We start from the raw sequence: 19,414 nt of genomic DNA, 5'->3' as shown, positions 1-19,414 counted from the left end.
CACTCTGTCCCTAGTATTTACAGACTCTCTCATGATGCCTAAAAATTGTGAGCCTGTGGGTTCGGATTGAGGGCTCCTGAACCTGCAAGCATGTTTTTTCCCCTACAGACCACAAGGGCGGCCATGAACACCAACATTTGCCCTGTAATGACTTATTTAATCATCTTAAATAGTATGAAACATGTTGAATAATTAAAAAAAACATTGCATAGTGTGGCTTTAAATCTCACTAAGAAGCTATAATAAATACAAAAATGGAATTGCTCAATTGAAAAAGCACTTTACAAAGTGGTTTTTACTTTACAAATGGTTGAAAGTGGAAACTTTTCATATAAAAATACATTTTGCAACAAACAGTCAAAATGTTAAAGTAGCATTACGCATTTTTAGAATTGGAATTGTGTGCTCTTGGGCTCCCCCTTCAGTCAAAAAGTGGAATTCTTGCTTTGAGTCACTGAAATCCCAAAAACTATACCAGAAGTACTGGATTTAGCACCATCATTCCAGAGAACATGGTTCCACTGCTCAATGCTTGGGGCTTTATACCACTCCCTTTAGCTCGTGGCTCTCATTATCATCATCATGCAAACAGGTGCATACTTTTTACAGACACCTGGTTCGGCTATGTGTTCATTTTAAAGTACGTAGAGTAATGCATTAATTAAAAGTGTAATCCACAAACATGTGTACCAATGGTATATATATTGATTATGTTGTGCTTTGTTTTTTTTTCTACCACATGCCATACATACATACACTCTCCCACTTGTATACATGCCCATGTTCCACCATCCCTGCCCTCATACACACCCTCTCAAACATAAGCTCAACCCATGATTTCATCAGCTGCATGTTTATCTGGGGCTCGGCATACTGTATGTTCTGTTATCACTATAGAGTGTGAAGCTCCATACGCTGCAGCAGAGGCCCAGAGCGGGCACGGCCATATCAGCTCCAGTGAATTCTGCTACAGGCTGTTTCTGCCTTTATCCTGTTGTTAGTGGGTCAAGTGTTATTGCCCCTGTTTGGGATTCTGGGCCAAAGATATATTTAGATTGGAATGTATGAGCACATTTTTATTTTAGTGACCCCTGAATGCAGGGATGAGTTTTCCCAGAAATGAGTTTGAGTGCATTCGTGTTAAAAGTGTGTAAGTGGATTTATTAAAGCTTAACTCTCTCGCATGCAGTGATTTTTTTTTTTTTAATGTCAGATTTACTATTATAGACAAATTACAAATCATTAAGCGTAGAAGTCTACCTGGTGAGTGTATAGTTGCGCTGAGTCCTTTTTTTTTATCTACCGTATATATTTATTGCACTATAAATATATTTATATATTTTTCGCCCTATAAGGCGCACTTAAATTCCTTTAATTTTCCCAAAAATTGTCAGTGCGCCTTATAATCTTGTGTGCCTTATGTATGAACTCTACCAGTCAGGTTGTAATCAGCAGTAAAGCCACTTTGCTGAAGTACAGCATTATAAAGGAGTTTCAGTAAAGTTTCTCCAGCACCAAGGCTGGAGCAGTATTAGCATTAGCGGCTAACTGCAGCACTAGCTCTTTCATCCTTCAGAGGCAATTATATTGGACTGTACTCTGTGTGTTTACCTTGTGTAAAAACAAGCTACATTTGACGAACCGCTAGCTGATAGTCCCCTGGATTACTGGAACAATCAGGTTTCCTCAATGTAGGGCTGTCGTATGGCATTTACTAGCGCTAAGCGCTGCTAACCGGGCTGTTAGCATATTGGAAATCTAAGCTTACTGTAAATAAACGGAAGTGCTTTACTCAAATAACCAAAATAAACAGTTTTGAGGAGAGAAATCTGTGTAGATTTTATAAAAAACATGGTGACACCCCTTTTCCTTACTATTGTAGCTTAAAATGCACCTAATAATCCGGTGTGCCTTATGTATGAAAATTGCTCAGAAAATAAATGTTCATTGATAGTGCTCCTTATAATAAGGTGCGACTTATAGTCCGTAATACACGTTATATGCTTTTAATACATTTTCTGTATGCAACATATAAGGACATGCTATGACCAGATAGTTAAAAAAAAGTTGGAAAAAAGTCTGACTTCACATGTATCGGAGGAGGCATGTGCTAGTCTTCACCCTCCTGGTGTTGGGGCATCACTAGTGATAGAGGGAGTCCTAATGAGTGGGTTGGGTAATTAACCTTGTAAATTGGGAAGAAAATGGAATAAATATTAGAAGAAAAAGAAAAAAGTAAAAAAAAAAGAAAAAAAGAAAGAAAATGTCGAAATTTTCATTTTAAACACAATTGTAAAGTGAGATATGATGATGAAGGTTTTCTTACATTGTGCCATTGTGCTGCAAAGGGTTAAACAGTTAATAAAACTTTATTTTTATGGTTTTAGTTTAAAAAACAGTTATAATCTGTAAAATATTGCCCTCTTTTTTGTCTGTAAATCACTACTGTAAAACAAAACTAATATGCGTCTGTCCTCAAGTGATCTCTTTGCCCCTCCTCCTCCTCTCTCTCCCTTATATGGTGATTTATGGTTCTGAGTGCACTGTGTGGAGGACCTGCAGTAATTGAAAAGGCTTGTTTTGAGCAGAAGGTAAGAAAAGGCAGGAAAAGCTCAGCTCTGACTAAGCAGCCTGTAATGCCTGGCTTGTAGTCCGCAGCATGCTGACCTCCCTAAAAACACAACCCAAAGAGACTGTGATAAACTAACTGCAAGTTCTAGAATATAAAAGTTCAATTTTAAAGTTAAAAAACAGCTTAAAGAGAGTTACAGCCACTTGCCTGTCTGTTATGCATCTTTGTAGCATCCCTAGTGGCTCTAGTGTTTTGTTGGCTTGTTTGTCTTGTGGTTTAGTTTTTCTTTTCTAATTTTCTTTTATTGAAACCTCAATTTTTTTCTAATTGTACTTCATAATGTTTCTAGAAAAGTCGAGGTAAGCTGCTGTTTTCTGCTTTGTTGCTTTTATACACCCACTTCTGTTTAATTTTATATACAGTACCAGTCAAAAGTTTGGACACACCTTCTCTTTTAGTGTTTTTCTTCATTTAATTTATTTTCTACCTTGTTGATTAATATTAAAAAATCTTGTAAAAAAAAAACACATTGAATGAGAAGAGGTGTGTCCAAACTTTTGACTGGTGCTATATATTTTTTTCTGTTTTATTTTTTTTTTTCCTTTTAATTTTTGTTTTTTGGTCCCCAGCAACACTAAGTGATAATAACTTTAGTAATAGTCCAATAAGTCTTCTCCTCTGGTCCTTAAAAGCTGGTTTAAGTGACCTTTTAACACTTTATTTGGTTTTGATTTATTGATTCATATTTAACTAAGTAACAGGGGCTGCACAATATGTTTTTTATATATGCACAATATGTTGTTCCTGATTGCGCTAAACCTTGTAAAAGTCATCCTAATTCTTTTTCTCTCTGTATTTAGTTATAATGTAGTCTGTCACATCTTGTTTGCAATGAAAAACAAATTATTCATTTGTTTAGATCATAGCAAACGCAAAACAAAAATGATTCCCACACTAGAATGTAACTTATTTATTTTAAATGATTTCTTTTTATGTGATTTTATGTTGATGCCACATTTACTGTATCCAGATAAAGTATATTAATGTTGAGCTGTGCCAGTTGAATGCACTAAGAATCACAGCTGTTTTTTTTATGTCTGCAGAAAGTTATAATGTACATTGAAGCACATCCTTAGACAATAGAATCAGAATAGCTTGAGAAAAATAATGTTATCACATCTCAGTTAAATGGTGAATTAATTCATTTTTTAAAAACACTCATTCACAAATTTATATACATTCACCCTGCTCATTTACATTTTTTTTTACTTTAATTTTTTGATGAATTATCATAGCATCTGTTAAAGATTAAAAATAAAAGGCATCATTGCATTTTAACAACAATTTTTTCATAAACCCTAGAATAACTATATTAAGAAAAAAATATGGAAATGCTTTTTAATTTTAAATATACAGTATATTTAATTAAATGATCACAGTATAATCAGTATAATCGCAATACAGTATTCTGTCCAAATCGTGCAGCCCTATTACAAGTAATCTATATTGAGCATTATCTGTAGACCAGTAGGTTACAGTGTGTGTGTGTGTGTGTGTTTTATGTTCCCCCTTTAGCCAGTCGGGATGAGCTGCACATTCGGAAGATGAAGCTGGACTATCAGGAGGTGGGTGAGTGTCCTAAGGAGGTGCAGGCTCTGTGGGAGAGGAAGCTGAACGTGCCCTGCAGGACCAAGGTGCAGTGGGACAAAGAGGAGATCCACACCCCACTCTGCCAAGGTAACTATACACACACATGCTAACAGTGTCTCTTCTCGTTTTAAGTGTTGATTTATTGTATGTATTATATATTGACCTTGCTGTAAATGATGTTTGTATGTTATATATATTATAGGTGTGCCTAAGGGTCGTCGTGGGGAGGTGTGGCTGCTTCTCTCTCAGCAGTATCGTCTGCGTCACCGCCTGCCTCAGCGACAGCAGGCTCCTGACACGCCTTACCAAGACCTACTGAAGCAGCTGACCGCCCAGCAGCATTCAATCCTGGTGGACCTGGGTCAGTACATTCTGCCTGTTACTGTAAAAAAAAAAAAAAAAATGACTTTCCAATTACAGGGGTTGAACAATAAAACTGAAACCCCTGTCATTTTAGTGTGGGAGGTTTCATGGCTAAATTGGAGCAGCCTGGTGGCCAATCTTCATTAACGGCACATTGCACCAGTAAGAGCAGAGTGTGAAGGTTCAATTAGCAGGGTAAGAGCACAGTTCTGCTCAAAATATTGCAATGCACACAACATTATGGGAGACATACCAGAGTTCAAAAGAGGACAAATTGTTGGTGCACGTCTTGCTGGCGCATCTGTGACCAAGACAGCAAGTCTTTATGATGCATCAAGAGCCACGGTATCCAGGGTAATGTCAGCATACCACCAAGAAGGACCAACCACATCCAACAGGATTAACTGTGGACGCTGTTGGAGGAAGCTGTCTGAAAGGGATGTTCGGGTGCTAACCCAAAAAACATAGAACCACGGCTGATCAAATCACGGCAGAATACAATGTGCACCTCAACTCTCCTGTTTCCACCAGAACTGTCCATCACCACAATCAATTATTCTGGTCTAAGACCAGATGTTTCAGTTTCATTGTCCAACCCCTTTATGTTTAAAGTGATATTTTGGCCAAATGTGTTCCACAAGTCTTTATATCTTAATCTTTATCAATTGTAAATAGTGAGATAAGGCACTCACACACTTAGTATAGTTAAAGTTTCAAACTTTCTGGCACTTTCTGAGATCATACAGCCAATGCAGACCATAGTGTTTTAAGGTTTATGCCAGATTTATCAGATTCACACTTTACAATTCACAATTTATCAATATATCACACTTTTTCAGATTTTTATTTTTACATTTTAAAAACCATGTATCAATATATTCAAGTTTAAGTTTGTTTGTATGGTGAAATTTTTGAAAAATTTTAGGGGTATGAATACTTTTGTGATGGGTTGTTGATAGCTGTGTATTTCTTTATGAATTATTTTTTAAGTGTTTGAGAATTTAGATGCTTACCTTAGGTAAAATTTCTTATTATTTATTTAAAAACATTTACAGCCTAATGGCATCGCAAAGCAGTTTTACAGGTATTTAGAAATAAAAAATATATATTTGGTATAAAGTACAACTGCCAGATCCACAAAAAAAAAGTTTTTACATAACAGTGGTGATTTCTCTTCAACCATATTTAAATATTATTTGAGTTTTCTCAAACAGATCTGGGATCAGATAATGGAAATGGATGTGTTTCTTTTTATAACTTTTTATTACTGATCTTGTTCAATATCTCCACTCTTTCTCCCGCAGGTCGCACATTCCCCACACATCAGTATTTCAGCACTCAGCTGGGCGCGGGTCAGCTGTCCCTCTACAACCTGCTGAAGGCCTACTCCCTGCTGGACACGGAGGTGGGATACTGCCAGGGCATCAGCTTCGTGGCGGGTATTCTGCTGCTGCACATGAGCGAGGAGCAGGCCTTCGACACGCTCAAATTCCTCATGTATGACCTGGGCCTGCGTCGCCAGTACAGACCCGATATGATCTCCCTGCAGGTGAGAGCTCTGCGTGAGAGAAAATGTGTGTTTTTAACACTTATTAGGGATCTGGTGTGATTGCCAAGCGCACCACAGCCGTGAAGAATGTAGCTGGACCGGTTTTTGGAGACTAAACGGGAACAATAGGTGAACTGTGAATCAGGCTTGATGTTAGATGAGAAGTTAGATAGTTGCCTCTATCTAACAAGTCTTAACTGGCAGTAACGGTACAATTACGCTTATAAAATACCACATTTCTGTACTTCTTATTACCTCAAGTTTAGAAGATTTATAGCTTGATCTATGTTACAGTTTTAGAGATACAGCTCTGGAGATTACTTCAGTGTCTGAATCAGTTTTTCTGATTCTGATTTTGACTTTATAGGTATATGTTTGAGTAAAATGATTAAAAACATAAAAAATATTGCATTTAGAGCATTTGTTTGCAGTAAATGAGAAATGGCTGAAATAACAAAAAAGATGCAGAGCTTTCAGACCTCAAATTATGCAAAGAAAACAAGTTCATATTCATAAAGTTTGCATAAAGAGTCCAAAAAATTAATATTTGTAGAACATGATCAATAGAACATGATCAGAGATTACATTATAAACATTTACAGACATTATGCACTGTTGAGAAAGAAATATTGAAATATTTTCTGGTCTTGGAAAATATTGGGCCTCATTTTTACAAACAAATTTGTTCTTAAACCCCACTTACATACTTTTTTTCACTGAGAATCTAATAGTTACTAATGGTTTCTTATCTGGAATTTGTTCCTTACTAAGAACAGAATGTAGGAGCACTACAGAAATCAATATTTGGTGGAATAACCCTGGTTTTAATCACAGTTTTTTTTTTATGCATCTTGGCATCATGTTCTCCTCCACCAGTCTTACACACTGCTTTTGGATAACTTTATGCCTGCACTCCTGGTGCAAAAATTCAAGCAGTTCAGCCTGGTGGTTTGATGGCTTGTGATCATCCATCTTCCTCTTGATTATATTCCAGAGTTTTTTTTTAATTTGGTAAATCACAGAAACTCATCATTTTTAAGTGGTCTCTTCTCATTTTTTTCAGAGCTGTACATGGTACAGGTTTTTTTCTTTAGGGCAGTGGCAGGTGTTCAGCTCCTTTGTGCCCTTAGAAGTAGTTGGCGCTCCTCAGTAAGACATTAACAGCATACCGACCCCTCCGCCACCTCCCGCCCCTCCACTGTGTTCGGTGGTATGCCTCTCAGCTGTGTCCTATCAACTTTCTAAAGCAAACAACATGCACTTACTCATTTTACCCCACCTCTTCCCCAAACCTCCTACACTGACTCCTCTTTCAGCCTGCCGTCTTCAGCTGTTCCCCTCTGGTTATTCATCATCAACTGTGCTAATGTTTAATCCTCCAGGCTGGTGAGAGAAAGAGAGAGAGAGGGAAAGAGAGAGAGAGACAGCAGCATAAGCAGCTCTCGTGCTCTCCGCCTGGCCAGAGTTTACCCTGAGTTTACGAGAGGACTCAGCTCTTACTCTCTCACACTCGTACCTTCTTTCACTTTCTTCTTTCTCTTGTTTTCTGCAGATTCAGATGTACCAGTTGTCACGGCTGCTGCACGATTACCACCGTGGCCTGTACTCACACCTGGAGGAGCACGAGATCAGCCCCAGCCTGTACGCCGCGCCCTGGTTCCTCACGCTCTTCGCCTCGCAGTTCCCTCTAGGCTTTGTGTCCCGCATTTTCGGTACGTGAGCTCGCTTTACAACTTATTAAACATCAGGTGTGTAAATGGTGCTGCTGTTAATGTGAATGTGAATATGAAATTTATGGGTGTTAATGCTGGACAGTTTAAGGAAGTGCTGAGAATTTTGCTGCCTGTCTAGTTGTGCTCACACACACACACACACACACACACACACACATATATACACACATATACACACACACACACACACGTCAATGAACAACTTAAAAAAAAAAAATCAGCAAACTCTGCATTCCAATGGAACATGATCAAAGAATAAAGATATGAAGGGGGATTAATTACCAGAGGTGGAAAATGTACTGAAAAATTATAATTAAGTAAAAGTACCTTTACTTTGCTAAAATTCTACTCAAGTAAAAGTAAAAGTACCCATCTAAAAATCTACTCGAGTAAAAGTAAAAAAGTACTCAATTTAAAATGTACTTTAAGTAAAAGTTACATAGTTACTTTTAATTATTTGATGTAAAAAAGTACAACAAATCATAACTATTATTCCACATAATAATTTGGACCTTTCAGGCAGTGGTTTCTATCATCCATTTTGCATCTGTGCCAGTTGTTTTTTTCCCAGCATTTTATTTTTTTTACTCAGTAATGAGGAATTTCCCAATGTAGTGAAGTAAATTACTTGTGCCAAAATGCACTTGAGTAAAAGTAAAATTACCTACTTTAAAAAACTACTTTAAAAATGACTAATTACTCATAAAATCTACTCAATTACAGTAACTTGAGTAAATGTAATTCATTACCTTCCACCTCTGTGAATTACATATAAAAAAAAAACATTTACAGACATTATGCGCTGTTGAGAGAGAAATATTAAAATTTAGAATTTTCTGGTCTTTCTTTGGATAACTTTGGGCCTCGTTCACCAACCGTCCTTAAACTCAAACAAATCCCTTCTTAAACCCCACTTACGTACTTTTTACAAAGAATCTAGTATTTAATATTAACTAATGTTTTCCTGTCTGGAATTTGTTCTTAACTAAGAACAGAATGTAGAGCCACTCCAGACGACACTGCAGGCACATGCAAACAATCAGTTATAGCAGTTTTTTTATTCATTATAAGTCAATTAAATTATAGTATTTTGAAATGAATGTAAGTAGCCTATATATAACCTATAATTTTTTTAATCAGCAATCGTAGTTAATAAAATCCAGCCTTTGCAATGTTCAGTGATCGCAATCTTACAATGATTTATTGTAAGATTTATCTGTTTAAGGCTCTTTTTTTATGTGCATCAGGCTTCTTATCCAAATGGCATATCCCTTTAAGAAGAGAGATCATTTTGAATTATTTGCCGAAAAGATGTTTATGGGGCTGCTGTAAAAATGGTGAAATCTGTGAATATCAGTTCTAAACAAGACGAGGAACGTTCAAATCTTGCAAATCTTGCTGTGCTTATTTACACCATCAAAGAACAGCTTAAGCTTCAACTTGAAGACAAAATTAACAAACACATCATTAAATGATTAAATTCAGCAGTATTATTGATTAAAATCCTCACAATACCCATCTTTAAAAGTTAGTAAAGTGAGTTTTGTTATGTTTATGCACTTTTTTTTTGCATGCTTTCTTATTGTGTTTGTGTTCTGTGGTACAGACCTGCTGTTCGTCCAGGGCACGGACGTGATCTTTAAGGTGGCGCTGTGTCTGCTGAGCAGCCACGAAGGAGAGATACTGGAGTGTGACAGCTTTGAGTGCATCGTAGACTACCTTAAGACCACCATTCCCACCCTGTCACAGAATCAGATGGAGGAGACAATCACTAAGGTACAGAGAGTGAACCAGGGAGACACTTTATATGTAGTTAATTTGAGCTGGGCTCGATAATGTTTTGAAAACAGTTGGAAACAAGTCATAGAAAATTCCAATTTGTTAAATCTTGATAAATCTTGATTTAACACTACACTAAGTTTAGGCAGCAACGATGGATAGGTTTAAAAAATTATGCCTGTTTAAAACCATGCGTCCTGCAGGTCTCTTGAGTAGACTTTGAGGGGCAGTGCACGATATAGGGAGTGATTTGGAAAGGGTCTATAAACGCTAAAACGGCTCTGGATTTTTTGTTTTTGAATCAGTTTCTCAGATTTTGCTATTTATAGGTTTATATTTGAGTAAAATAAACATTGTTGTTTCATTCTATAAACTACAGACAACATTTCTCCCAAATTCCAAATAAAATTATTGTAATTTAAAGCATTTATTTGCAGAAAATGAGAAATGGCTGAAATAACAAAAAAGATCTTTCAGAGCTTTCAGACCTCAAATAATAATGCAAAGAAAACAAGTTCATATCCATTAAGTTTTAGTAGTTCAGAAATCAATATCTGGTGGAATAACCCTGGTTTTTAATCACAGTTTTCATGCTTCATCTTGGCATCATGTTCTCCTCCACCAGTCTTACACACTGCTTTTGGATAACTTTATGCTTTTACTCCTGGTGCAAAAATTCAAGCAGTTCAGCTTGGTTTGATGGCTTATGATCATCCATATTCCTCTTGAATATATTCCAGAGGTTTTATAAAAAAAAAGCGAATCAGAAATCAGGAAAATAAATCAGAAATCTCACTTAGAGTATCTTTCCAAGAATCCAGATCTAACAGGGCTAAAGTCAGAGAACCGCACCCTGTCAATATAATTTAACATTCTGTCACAGGAACAAAATACAGTTCCATGTGACTGTTTGCTGAGTAAACATACCACAGACTGACTTTGAAGACCATTCAGAGGCATTTCCTATTATGCGTCACCTGTATCATGTTGGTCACCTTTGAGCTGATAACAGGAACTTTTAGTTCTCTCTCTCTCTCGTTTATCTGTGTACTTCTGTTCTAACTCTAATGATTGATCTGCGACTGCGTGAGATTATTTGAGAAAATAAGTTGATAGATTAACACCTGTCTTTAATCGAATGGTAGATACACATATATCAGCGTAATGGAGTTCTCTGTTGTTTTGGAAGGCTTTAGAAATGGACATTTCCAAGCAGCTGCATGCCTATGAGGTGGAGTACCACGTTCTGCAGGACGAGATGATGGATGCTCCTCAGACGCTGTCAGAAGACTCTGATAGGCTGGACAAACTGGAGAAGACCAATGCCCAGCTGAAGAAGCAAAATATGGAGCTGCTGGAGAAACTACAGGTGTAGATCTGATTTCTTTCTTTATTTTATTATTTTTTGGGTTTGATTCTTAAACCAGTCACTTTACTGTAAAGAACTTGATGTATTTTCCAACCATTCAAAAAAATACATAAATATACAGTATTGTGCAAAAGTTTTAGGCACTTGTGGGAATTTTAAGTAAAGAAAAAGCTTCTTATTTGTGAAGTAAGAGTTAATTAGCTCAGTAAAACACTATTACAGCATTACAATAAATACAAACAGCAAATTTACAAAAAGCAGTGCTGCTTTTACAGCCCTGTTTTTCTTAAAACAATTAAAACATCTCCTAATATCTCCTCCTAATCTGAGTTTATAGAGTTTAACAGAGTTTAATTTCTAGTTCTTATCATATTAATCAACACCAGGTTTGGTAAATTTGGTACATTTGTTAAATCAGGTGAGCTGCTGACGGAACTGAACATAATATACACATGCTGGCTGTGGGGAGGAGCATCCAGGAGAAATCTGGAATCTCTACACTTTGGTCTTCAGCTTGGATCACAGGATACAACAGAATTAGTTAAAAATGAGAATTCCTTGTTACGCTTTACTGTATGTACAGTATGTTCATTTGCATCTGTTTTAGGTAAAAAAAAACACTCATATTGCTGAGAAAAAAAAATTAGTGTAATTTGCTTTGGTGCCTAAAACTTTTGCAAAGTACTCTGTATATATATATATATATATATATATATATATATATATATATATATAGTAGGCCTGTCATTATAGACATTTTTGTTTAGATGATATTTTAAGAGTATGTAATTCCACTTATGTAATGATAGTATAATAGCATAAGATTATAAAAATCATTTATTTATTTGCTACATTTATATAGGATACTTTTTATATTTATTATAATTCAAATATCCAATTAAATATTACTGTGGCCTCTTTTTTTGGACAGGCAGTTATTATAGGAATCCTTAAGCTCCTGTGTGTGTGTTTCTCGTACACCAGTAGGTGGCAGCATCACACAACGTCTAGCTGAGATCTGAAAAACAAAGGAGCACAGTTCAGACATCTCTGCCAAAACATGTTCTGCCAAAGATTCTTCTCTTGAGCCAGACTTTTTGGAACCCTTGCAGATATATTCACTCACAGATATGGCAGGCTATTTTTGTTCCATTCTTTTGGCCAGGTTTTGAGACACAGCTTGAGATTTCCTAAATTTATGTGCGACTACTTGAGTCTCCTGTTTTTGCCTTTTTCTCAGTTACTCGTGAAGAACTGAAGTCAAGAAATGGTGATACTGATCAGAATTTGTAACAAAATGAGAAAAGTGTCACTGAACAGTATGAAGCTTTGATTTGGCCTCTAAAAGACAAACTCTGACAGATGATCTTAATAAAATAATCAGTTTTTAGCCAGAAAACATTCATCTTAACGTCTCATACTGCTGCTTTCATGTGTGTTCCACACCCTTTGTAGTAATTAATACATGAGTATAATATATGGGGCTGTGAAAAGTAAACCTCAGCTAAAGAACTTTCAGGATTTTTTTTTTATTTGATGGATAGAAATGGAAAACCAAATGGTGGTTTCTGCAAAAAGAATCAAGTGAACCTTTATTTTCATAAATATGTTTTTTGCTTAAAAAAAAAAAAAAAAAAAAAAGCATTTCAGGGCTCTGGAGCTGCCTCTATAATGTGCTGCCTCTATAATCGGGAAAGATTGCTGGTTCGAATCCCGGTCATGCAGCTTGTCATCAGCTGCCAGAGCCCTGAAAGAGCACAATTGATCTTGCTCTCTCTGGGTGGGTACAGTAGATGGCGCTCTTTCCCCTCATCACTTCTAGAGTGATATCAAACAGCACAAGGCGTCTGTGAGCTGATGTATCAGAACCGTTTCGCTGCGAGCGTTAGCTCTGTGTTGTGATGCTACTTAGCAATGCTGCATCAGCAGCATTTCAAAAAAAGTTCAAAAAGAGGCGAAGTCTGACTTCACATGTATCGGAGGAGGCGTGTGCTAGTCTTCACCCTCCTTGTGTTGGGGCATCACTAGTGACATGGGGAGCCCTGAAAATGGGATACAAAATATAAATAAATTCTAAAAACAAAACTTCATATTTATTTTCATGAAAACGTGAAAATGGGGATTAGAAATGTAAGTGTTTTCATTTCAGTTTATTGTTTTTTTCAGTGTTCCTAACCCCTTTGTTGTTTAATTGGCTGAACAAAAATAAAATAAAAATGTGGTATTCATTCTTCAATTGCATACTATGTCAATATATAATATATAGCCTACTATAATACAAAAGAAAGCCAGTCACTCTTGAATTTAGTTAAGAATGATTAAAGCAGTATTATGTGAGAAGCAGTATTTCTTGCTCCAGGGCTCCCCCTACAGTTAGTAAGAACACGCTCTACACATGCAGTTCTGGACAAGCTAAGAGATACAGAACCATCACTGAAAGCAAAAAAAAAAAGTATGTGGGCTAACAGATACGATACTAAAATTTGACAGGATTTTGATAAGCAGAATTATTCTATTACTGAGTCTGGAATAGCGGTGATAGAAACGCTATTACGAGTCAGTAAAGCTCAATTTACTCGATTTAGAATCTGTTCTTTTTAAGGAAAATTGCTTCATGATGTTGCTTCAATTGATACTATTTAATTTTAGTCTTAAATGCCCTATAAAAAATGTTCTAATGGTGTATGTTCTCACTTACTTTAACAATCATTCGTTTGTTTCTAATGCCTGTTGTATATTTTGATCATGGCAGGCGGCGCGGGTGAAGATCCAGAGTTTGGAGACCAGCGTGGAGAGCTTTCTGGCTCGCGAGAGTCAGATGAAGCACCTGATTCGCTCGCTGGAGCAGGAGAAGACGTCCTACCAGAAGACCATCGAGCGCATGCGCAGCAGCCTCCCGCAGGACTCGGCTGCAGAAGTGGAGATGACCCAGCTGAAGTCCGGCAGCAACGGCAAAACCAAAGCAGCCAGCAAGAAGCCTTGATTCGGCAAACGAATCCACAGTGTAAAGAGTCGATTCATTTGAGACGTTTGAGACGACCATCATGTGTGTTCTGATGGTTCTCTCAAAGCTCGCAGCATTTATGGGCTGATGATGAGAGTTCACACATACTGTGGAAGCTTGGGTATCCACTGTGATGATCAGGGCTAGAGTTGGAGCTATGGGAGGGTAGCCTAGCCCCTAGCCGTGTAGCCTTCTGAAAAAAAAAAAAAAAAGAAGCAAAAAACAATTTTACTTCCATGCCGATAAAGCATGGAAAGGAAAGACTGCTGCAAAGGAAATAGCGAGTGGGAAATGGAAATGGGAATAGGAAGTCTGCGTCTGCTTGTGTCACATTTGCTCTGATCCGATTTGTTCACTTCAGGACTTCAGGTGCAGAAGAAGGTGGCTTCCCTAAGTGATAAGAACAGAAAGGAAGCGTTGCAGCGCTACAGCCTGTGTGGATTCGTGAATTTGAAAATACTTGAAAACGATACGAATGTATTTTCTTTCCAAAGATCAGTGAGACTCGCGGCTGTGGGCGTACTGAGGAGCGCTGCCCTGATGTCGACGTATGTTATGGGAGCGCTTTTCTTCATTTTTATATATATATTTTTTCTTTTCGTCTTTTCGCTCTCGCTGGAGAGCTTCTCCTGATGAAATGCAACAAAAGGGAGTGTGACTCAATCATCCCGAGAAACCAAAATATTTAGGCCGTCAAATCGACACTGTGCTGAAAGAGCTTAACCCAAAGTTCAAGCAGGAAATGAAACCGTCTCTGAGTTTCCGCTGTGACTTAGCAGTGTCATCCAAATTTAACCTGCTCTCCAGAACTCCTACGCCTATCTGGCACTTCACCTGTTACTGAATGTACTTCAAGGCGAATCATTCATCACGTCAAAAGAGACGAAAAAAAAAAAAAAAAAGCAAGCAAGTCTGCTGTTGCGTTAGTTTTGCATACTGCTCTCTCTCTCTCTCTCTCTCTCTCTCTGTCTCTAATCTGTGTGTATGTGTGTGAGAAACGTCTGTTTGCGAAGCTGATTTCGATTATGAGCATATTTCATACACCGTATACAAATACTACAGAAACAAAATGCAGAAATGCAGAAACAAAACAAAAGCTCGCTTGACCCCAAATGAAATTTGTCTTTCGTGCTGTGTGTAACTCCAAACTCCAAAATTGTGCTTGACATTTGCACAAATATTATTGTTAAATTATGCTTAGCGCCGTGTGTCTCAGTGCGTCCGTGCAGGGCTCTGACTTCTCGTAACTCCCCTCTTATGTGTCTTATTTGCTGAAAGAAAAAAAAACCCAAAAAATTAAAAAGCCTCTTGCGTCAGAACTTATCCGTCAACGAAGCCTTATAAGTGATTTATGCAGATTATTTCACGCATTGTTAATGAACGCAGGCTAGCTGGTGAAGCTATGCAAAATGCCGCGCACTTAATTTGCAAAAAAAAACTTGTTGTTTTAATCCCTGTTGATAAAAAGTACTTCAGTTATGTGCAGCTTGCCTGAGAAAAGGACCCTCCAGCTGCAGCCATGTCGGTGAAGTGCAGCTATTTAACATGGATTGAGTGAATCTGTGTAAAGCTCCCCATTCCCTCTGCCCTAAAGGGTGTGATAAGTACGACATTTTTGTATTAAAATGTCATGAAATATTAGGAGAAATGAATATTGCTTAACATTTTGTAGGTGTGGAGTGGGATTAGTTGATTTGTATGCTGGCACTTCAGCTTCTGTCTTGATTAAGGTGGCTGTTTTTTGTTTTATCTCTTTATCTTTTTGTACGATGGCTGTCTGAAGCAATATACAGGTTTCTCCTGTAGTACTGAGGTCAATCAAGAAATCAAGATATGCAGATTACTCTAATGTTGTTCAGATGTTTTTTTTTTTTTTTTGTAATTTCTCAGTTTTCCATAAGTGTAATTCCCGTCAAGCTGTGTGACCAGGTGAGAACCATTAACATGCAGATGATTGAGTAAAACATGGTTAAACATGATGGGTCACGTTGTGCTGTTATTAAAGCAGCTTAAAGCAGCTTAATGTACAGAGAACCATAAAGAGTGATGTTCCATACTGGTGATTCAAGTGTGTATTTAGTAGTATGAGAGAGTAGGAATGAGTTAACCAGTTAAAACTTGATCTAAACAGTCAGTGTAATGTTTATTAAGTAAATTTTCAGATTTTTCGTTTGAGGCTAAATGCGAAAATAGAAAATTGGGTGTAAAAAACAGTAAAAACTCATTATTTCATTTGTTATATAGTGCAGTGTACAAGACATTTAGTTTTCATACATTTTTCCAATTGTATTTTATGTTTTTTTATTTTTATCTCTGCCCCTTGCAATTGTGATTTCAGGAAAAAAATGAATATTTTCTTTATTTTCTGATTTTTAAATTTGGTTTTAAGTTGAATTATGCCATCAGATTTGTGTTACAAGATACAAAAATGGACAAATCTGACAATCGAAATCTTGAAATTCTGTTTGTGAAATAAAATGAATGAAATGAAAAACTTGATAATTGAAAAATTGGATTAAACCCCATTTCTTCTTCATTCTGGATTTAGCTTGATACAGAAAATTAAACTTCTAAACGTTAGACTGACTCTAAACTCATCTCCATCACATTTTACAGGACTTTCACAGAGTTATATTCTATGGACATTTGGGAGAAGCTGTCCAGGCTTTTTTTTTTTTTTTGGCCAATAATATACAAATCTGATCCATCCGTCCTGATCTGTGTTCATGTGGTTTCTTTTTTGAGTTACGTCCACTGTTGTATTTCCACAGTCTGAATCATTGTATGATTTAGGTGATTTACTGATTATTAGGGATGCACTGATACTGAAATTGTATGCGATCCCTTGGACTTGGAATTCTAGCCACCCACTGCCCTGTCCACTGTGGGTGAGAATGCTAATGCTAATGCTTCTGAGAAGTATTCACTTTAAAAGTGATGCTGCACATTGAGAAATGTCTCAATCAGATGGATAATTAAAGTCATCTTGCTATGAGCACACTGCCCAGTATTTCAACTCACTTACAAGATAACACCTCACAGCTTAGACAGGCTGTTCTTTGAGATAACACAAACAGTTCATGATCAGTTTACACACAACGATCAGTACTATACAATGACGTTTGGCAAGTCAGTGTTTGTATGCATGTAAACTGCTGATGCTGATACAAATACAGATACAAACAATTGTATGAAAAAAGTTTATAAATACTAAATACAGTGTTCCAATAGGCTTGTGAATGCAGTAAAATAAAATACATTAAATTAAAATAAGCACAATAAATAAATACATTATTAAATACCAGTCTAAGTACAGAAAACATTCATTTAACAACTAATGACGATAATTGTCTTTTTAACCAATTGGTATCTGCTAATTCCAACATAATTCCAAATATTATTGTGCATCCCTACTGATGATTACTACTGTTACTGAGTTTTTTTTTTAATCACCATCATAAAATTACACAGGTTTAAAAACTGAAACAAACTTCATATCCTTTGAGACAGTTTGTAAATGGCACTCAGATTGCATTATCTCTTCTTTTCACATGTCTTTTCTTTTGTATGTCATTTGGGTTTAAAGAAATGTGCATTTTGAAATGACCAGCTGTGACATTTGGGTAACTCTGCTTCAGTTGGTCATAGGGCTGCAAGATATTGGAAAAAAAAATATTATTATTTTTTTAAAGGATATATATCGCAATATTGAACAATGCAGGGCCCATGACCTCGATCTTTTAATCAGGCGTTTAAATGTCTTTAGGCTTTTTAAAAGGTAAATAAGAGCGTTTGTTTTACTAGGATTAAAAGCGTGAATTCAGCTGTAACTGGAAATATCTGTGCAGCAAAACTGTGCTGGACTGAGGTGCACAGCCAAGTTGAGTGTTAACTGTGTGAGTGCTGCAAATTAACGATTAGTCGACAATGAACTTTTGGAGTTGACAAATTGTTATACTATATTTTTCAACTAATCGTTGCAGCCCTACTAGAAACAAGTTAAAGTTAAAGCGTTTGCTCGAGGAAAACAGCAAAACTACAGTAATCAGCCCTTTAATCAGGCATTTAAATGTGTTTAGGCTTTTTAAAAGGTAAATAAGAAACTAGATAAAGTTGAAGCGACTTTTCATTCCTAGAAGATTTTAAACACAGTAGTTGGCTTCTATATTGAGATACTGAAGCTCTTTTATATCCTTTATATCGGCTCCATCTTAATAGCCAAGCCAAGGCAGTGGTGAGCTCTGTTCAGATTACAGGAGCAGCTTTGGCATTCAATCAACAAAGTACTCAGGTGATAAGATGTGTTGTTAAAGAATGTAATTGGAATGACATCTGATGGAATTCTTTCTGATCCCGAATAATTCCAGCCGGCCAGATTGATACATCTTCGAGTCTTTGTTTTGGATTCCCGCTGGTGCCCTTTTGGCTGCTGTTGGAAACAGCTGGTAAGGCGTTCTGTGTGGCCACATTTCTCATGGAAAGACCCGGTGCAGTCCAAAAAACGTCTCGTCACATTATTCACCGCTGGTTCTCCAAGTGATGCGTACTTGCCCAAATGTCACAGCTGTTCTTTAATCAAGGGCTTAGCTGTTGTTGTTATTGTGATTCATAGCAAGTTTCAACATGAACCTACAGTAAACATGAGCATTCTGTCCTGTGTCAGGCTGAGTACACCAGTTCCACCATGGCTTCCTGAAACAGAGAGCTGAAATGCTGGTGTTAACCAGTTCACACATTTCTGCTCTTTATAGAAACATGTATGGAAGAGTTACTGAGATACTTACTTACTTTATATAGGCTGTGAGATACAGTACGTATGCTAATTAAATTAGCATAAGGCTGATGTTAAATCGAGCTAAAATCATGGTGCACTTAGACATTTTAAGTCATGCTTTCTGTGGCTTTGTTTAAAGAAGGTGCCAAAATACAATGTCTGTTATTTGATTCTTTTATATATAAAACATGTTCTATGATAACAGTGTTATGATCTTGTTTTTTTTCCTCCCTCTCAAAGTATCCATGTACGAGTGTTAAGGGCTCATTTTGTCACTGTCCAATGAAAAACACTTATCTCCAAAACAGCAACTTAACAGGAGAGAGAAAATACCTTGTATACTTTCAATGGAAGTCAATGTAAAAAGAGTTTATTTCAGGTCATTTCGAAGAGTTTCTATTGGTTGGTCTGTTCATCAAATAATTTTGCCACAGTGTAAGAGACAGTTTGTCTGTTTAAATTATGTAGTAAACTAAAAATCGACAAAAATGGATGTTAAATACAGATCTAGATATGGATAAAGCCTTTTATAGCCTTTTTGTAGTCTGCAATCATTTTGATTTTCGTATTTGTATATGATTAGAGTCCAGAACCAGGACCATTAGAAATCGTAGGGGCAAC

General features: G+C 36.8%; 1 protein-coding gene across 3 annotated transcripts in view; it reads left to right on the top strand.

Moving 5' to 3' along the window:
* The window catches only part of tbc1d4 (TBC1 domain family, member 4), a 54,356-nt gene extending 37,342 nt beyond the window's left edge, over positions 1-17,014 (top strand). For 2 of the 3 annotated variants that reach the window (XM_022680621.2, XM_022680619.2), the window contains 7 exons: positions 4,148-4,309; positions 4,425-4,583; positions 5,890-6,134; positions 7,687-7,846; positions 9,474-9,643; positions 10,836-11,015; positions 13,768-17,014. In XM_022680621.2, coding sequence (XP_022536342.2) covers positions 4,148-4,309; positions 4,425-4,583; positions 5,890-6,134; positions 7,687-7,846; positions 9,474-9,643; positions 10,836-11,015; positions 13,768-13,998 — 1,307 coding nt within the window. In that variant the 3' untranslated portion in view covers positions 13,999-17,014. Of the gene's footprint in view, positions 1-2,294; positions 2,592-4,147; positions 4,310-4,424; positions 4,584-5,889; positions 6,135-7,686; positions 7,847-9,473; positions 9,644-10,835; positions 11,016-13,767 lie in introns of those variants that run through there. The other variant, XM_049484755.1, reaches the window with a different exon arrangement.
* Positions 17,015-19,414: the final 2,400 nt, after the last annotated feature.

The sequence above is a fragment of the Astyanax mexicanus genome, chromosome 11 (genome assembly GCF_023375975.1).
Source record: "Astyanax mexicanus isolate ESR-SI-001 chromosome 11, AstMex3_surface, whole genome shotgun sequence".
NCBI lineage: Eukaryota > Metazoa > Chordata > Actinopteri > Characiformes > Acestrorhamphidae > Astyanax > Astyanax mexicanus.
Note: the sequence above shows the minus strand (reverse complement) of the source record. Positions and strands in the feature narration are given on the sequence as shown.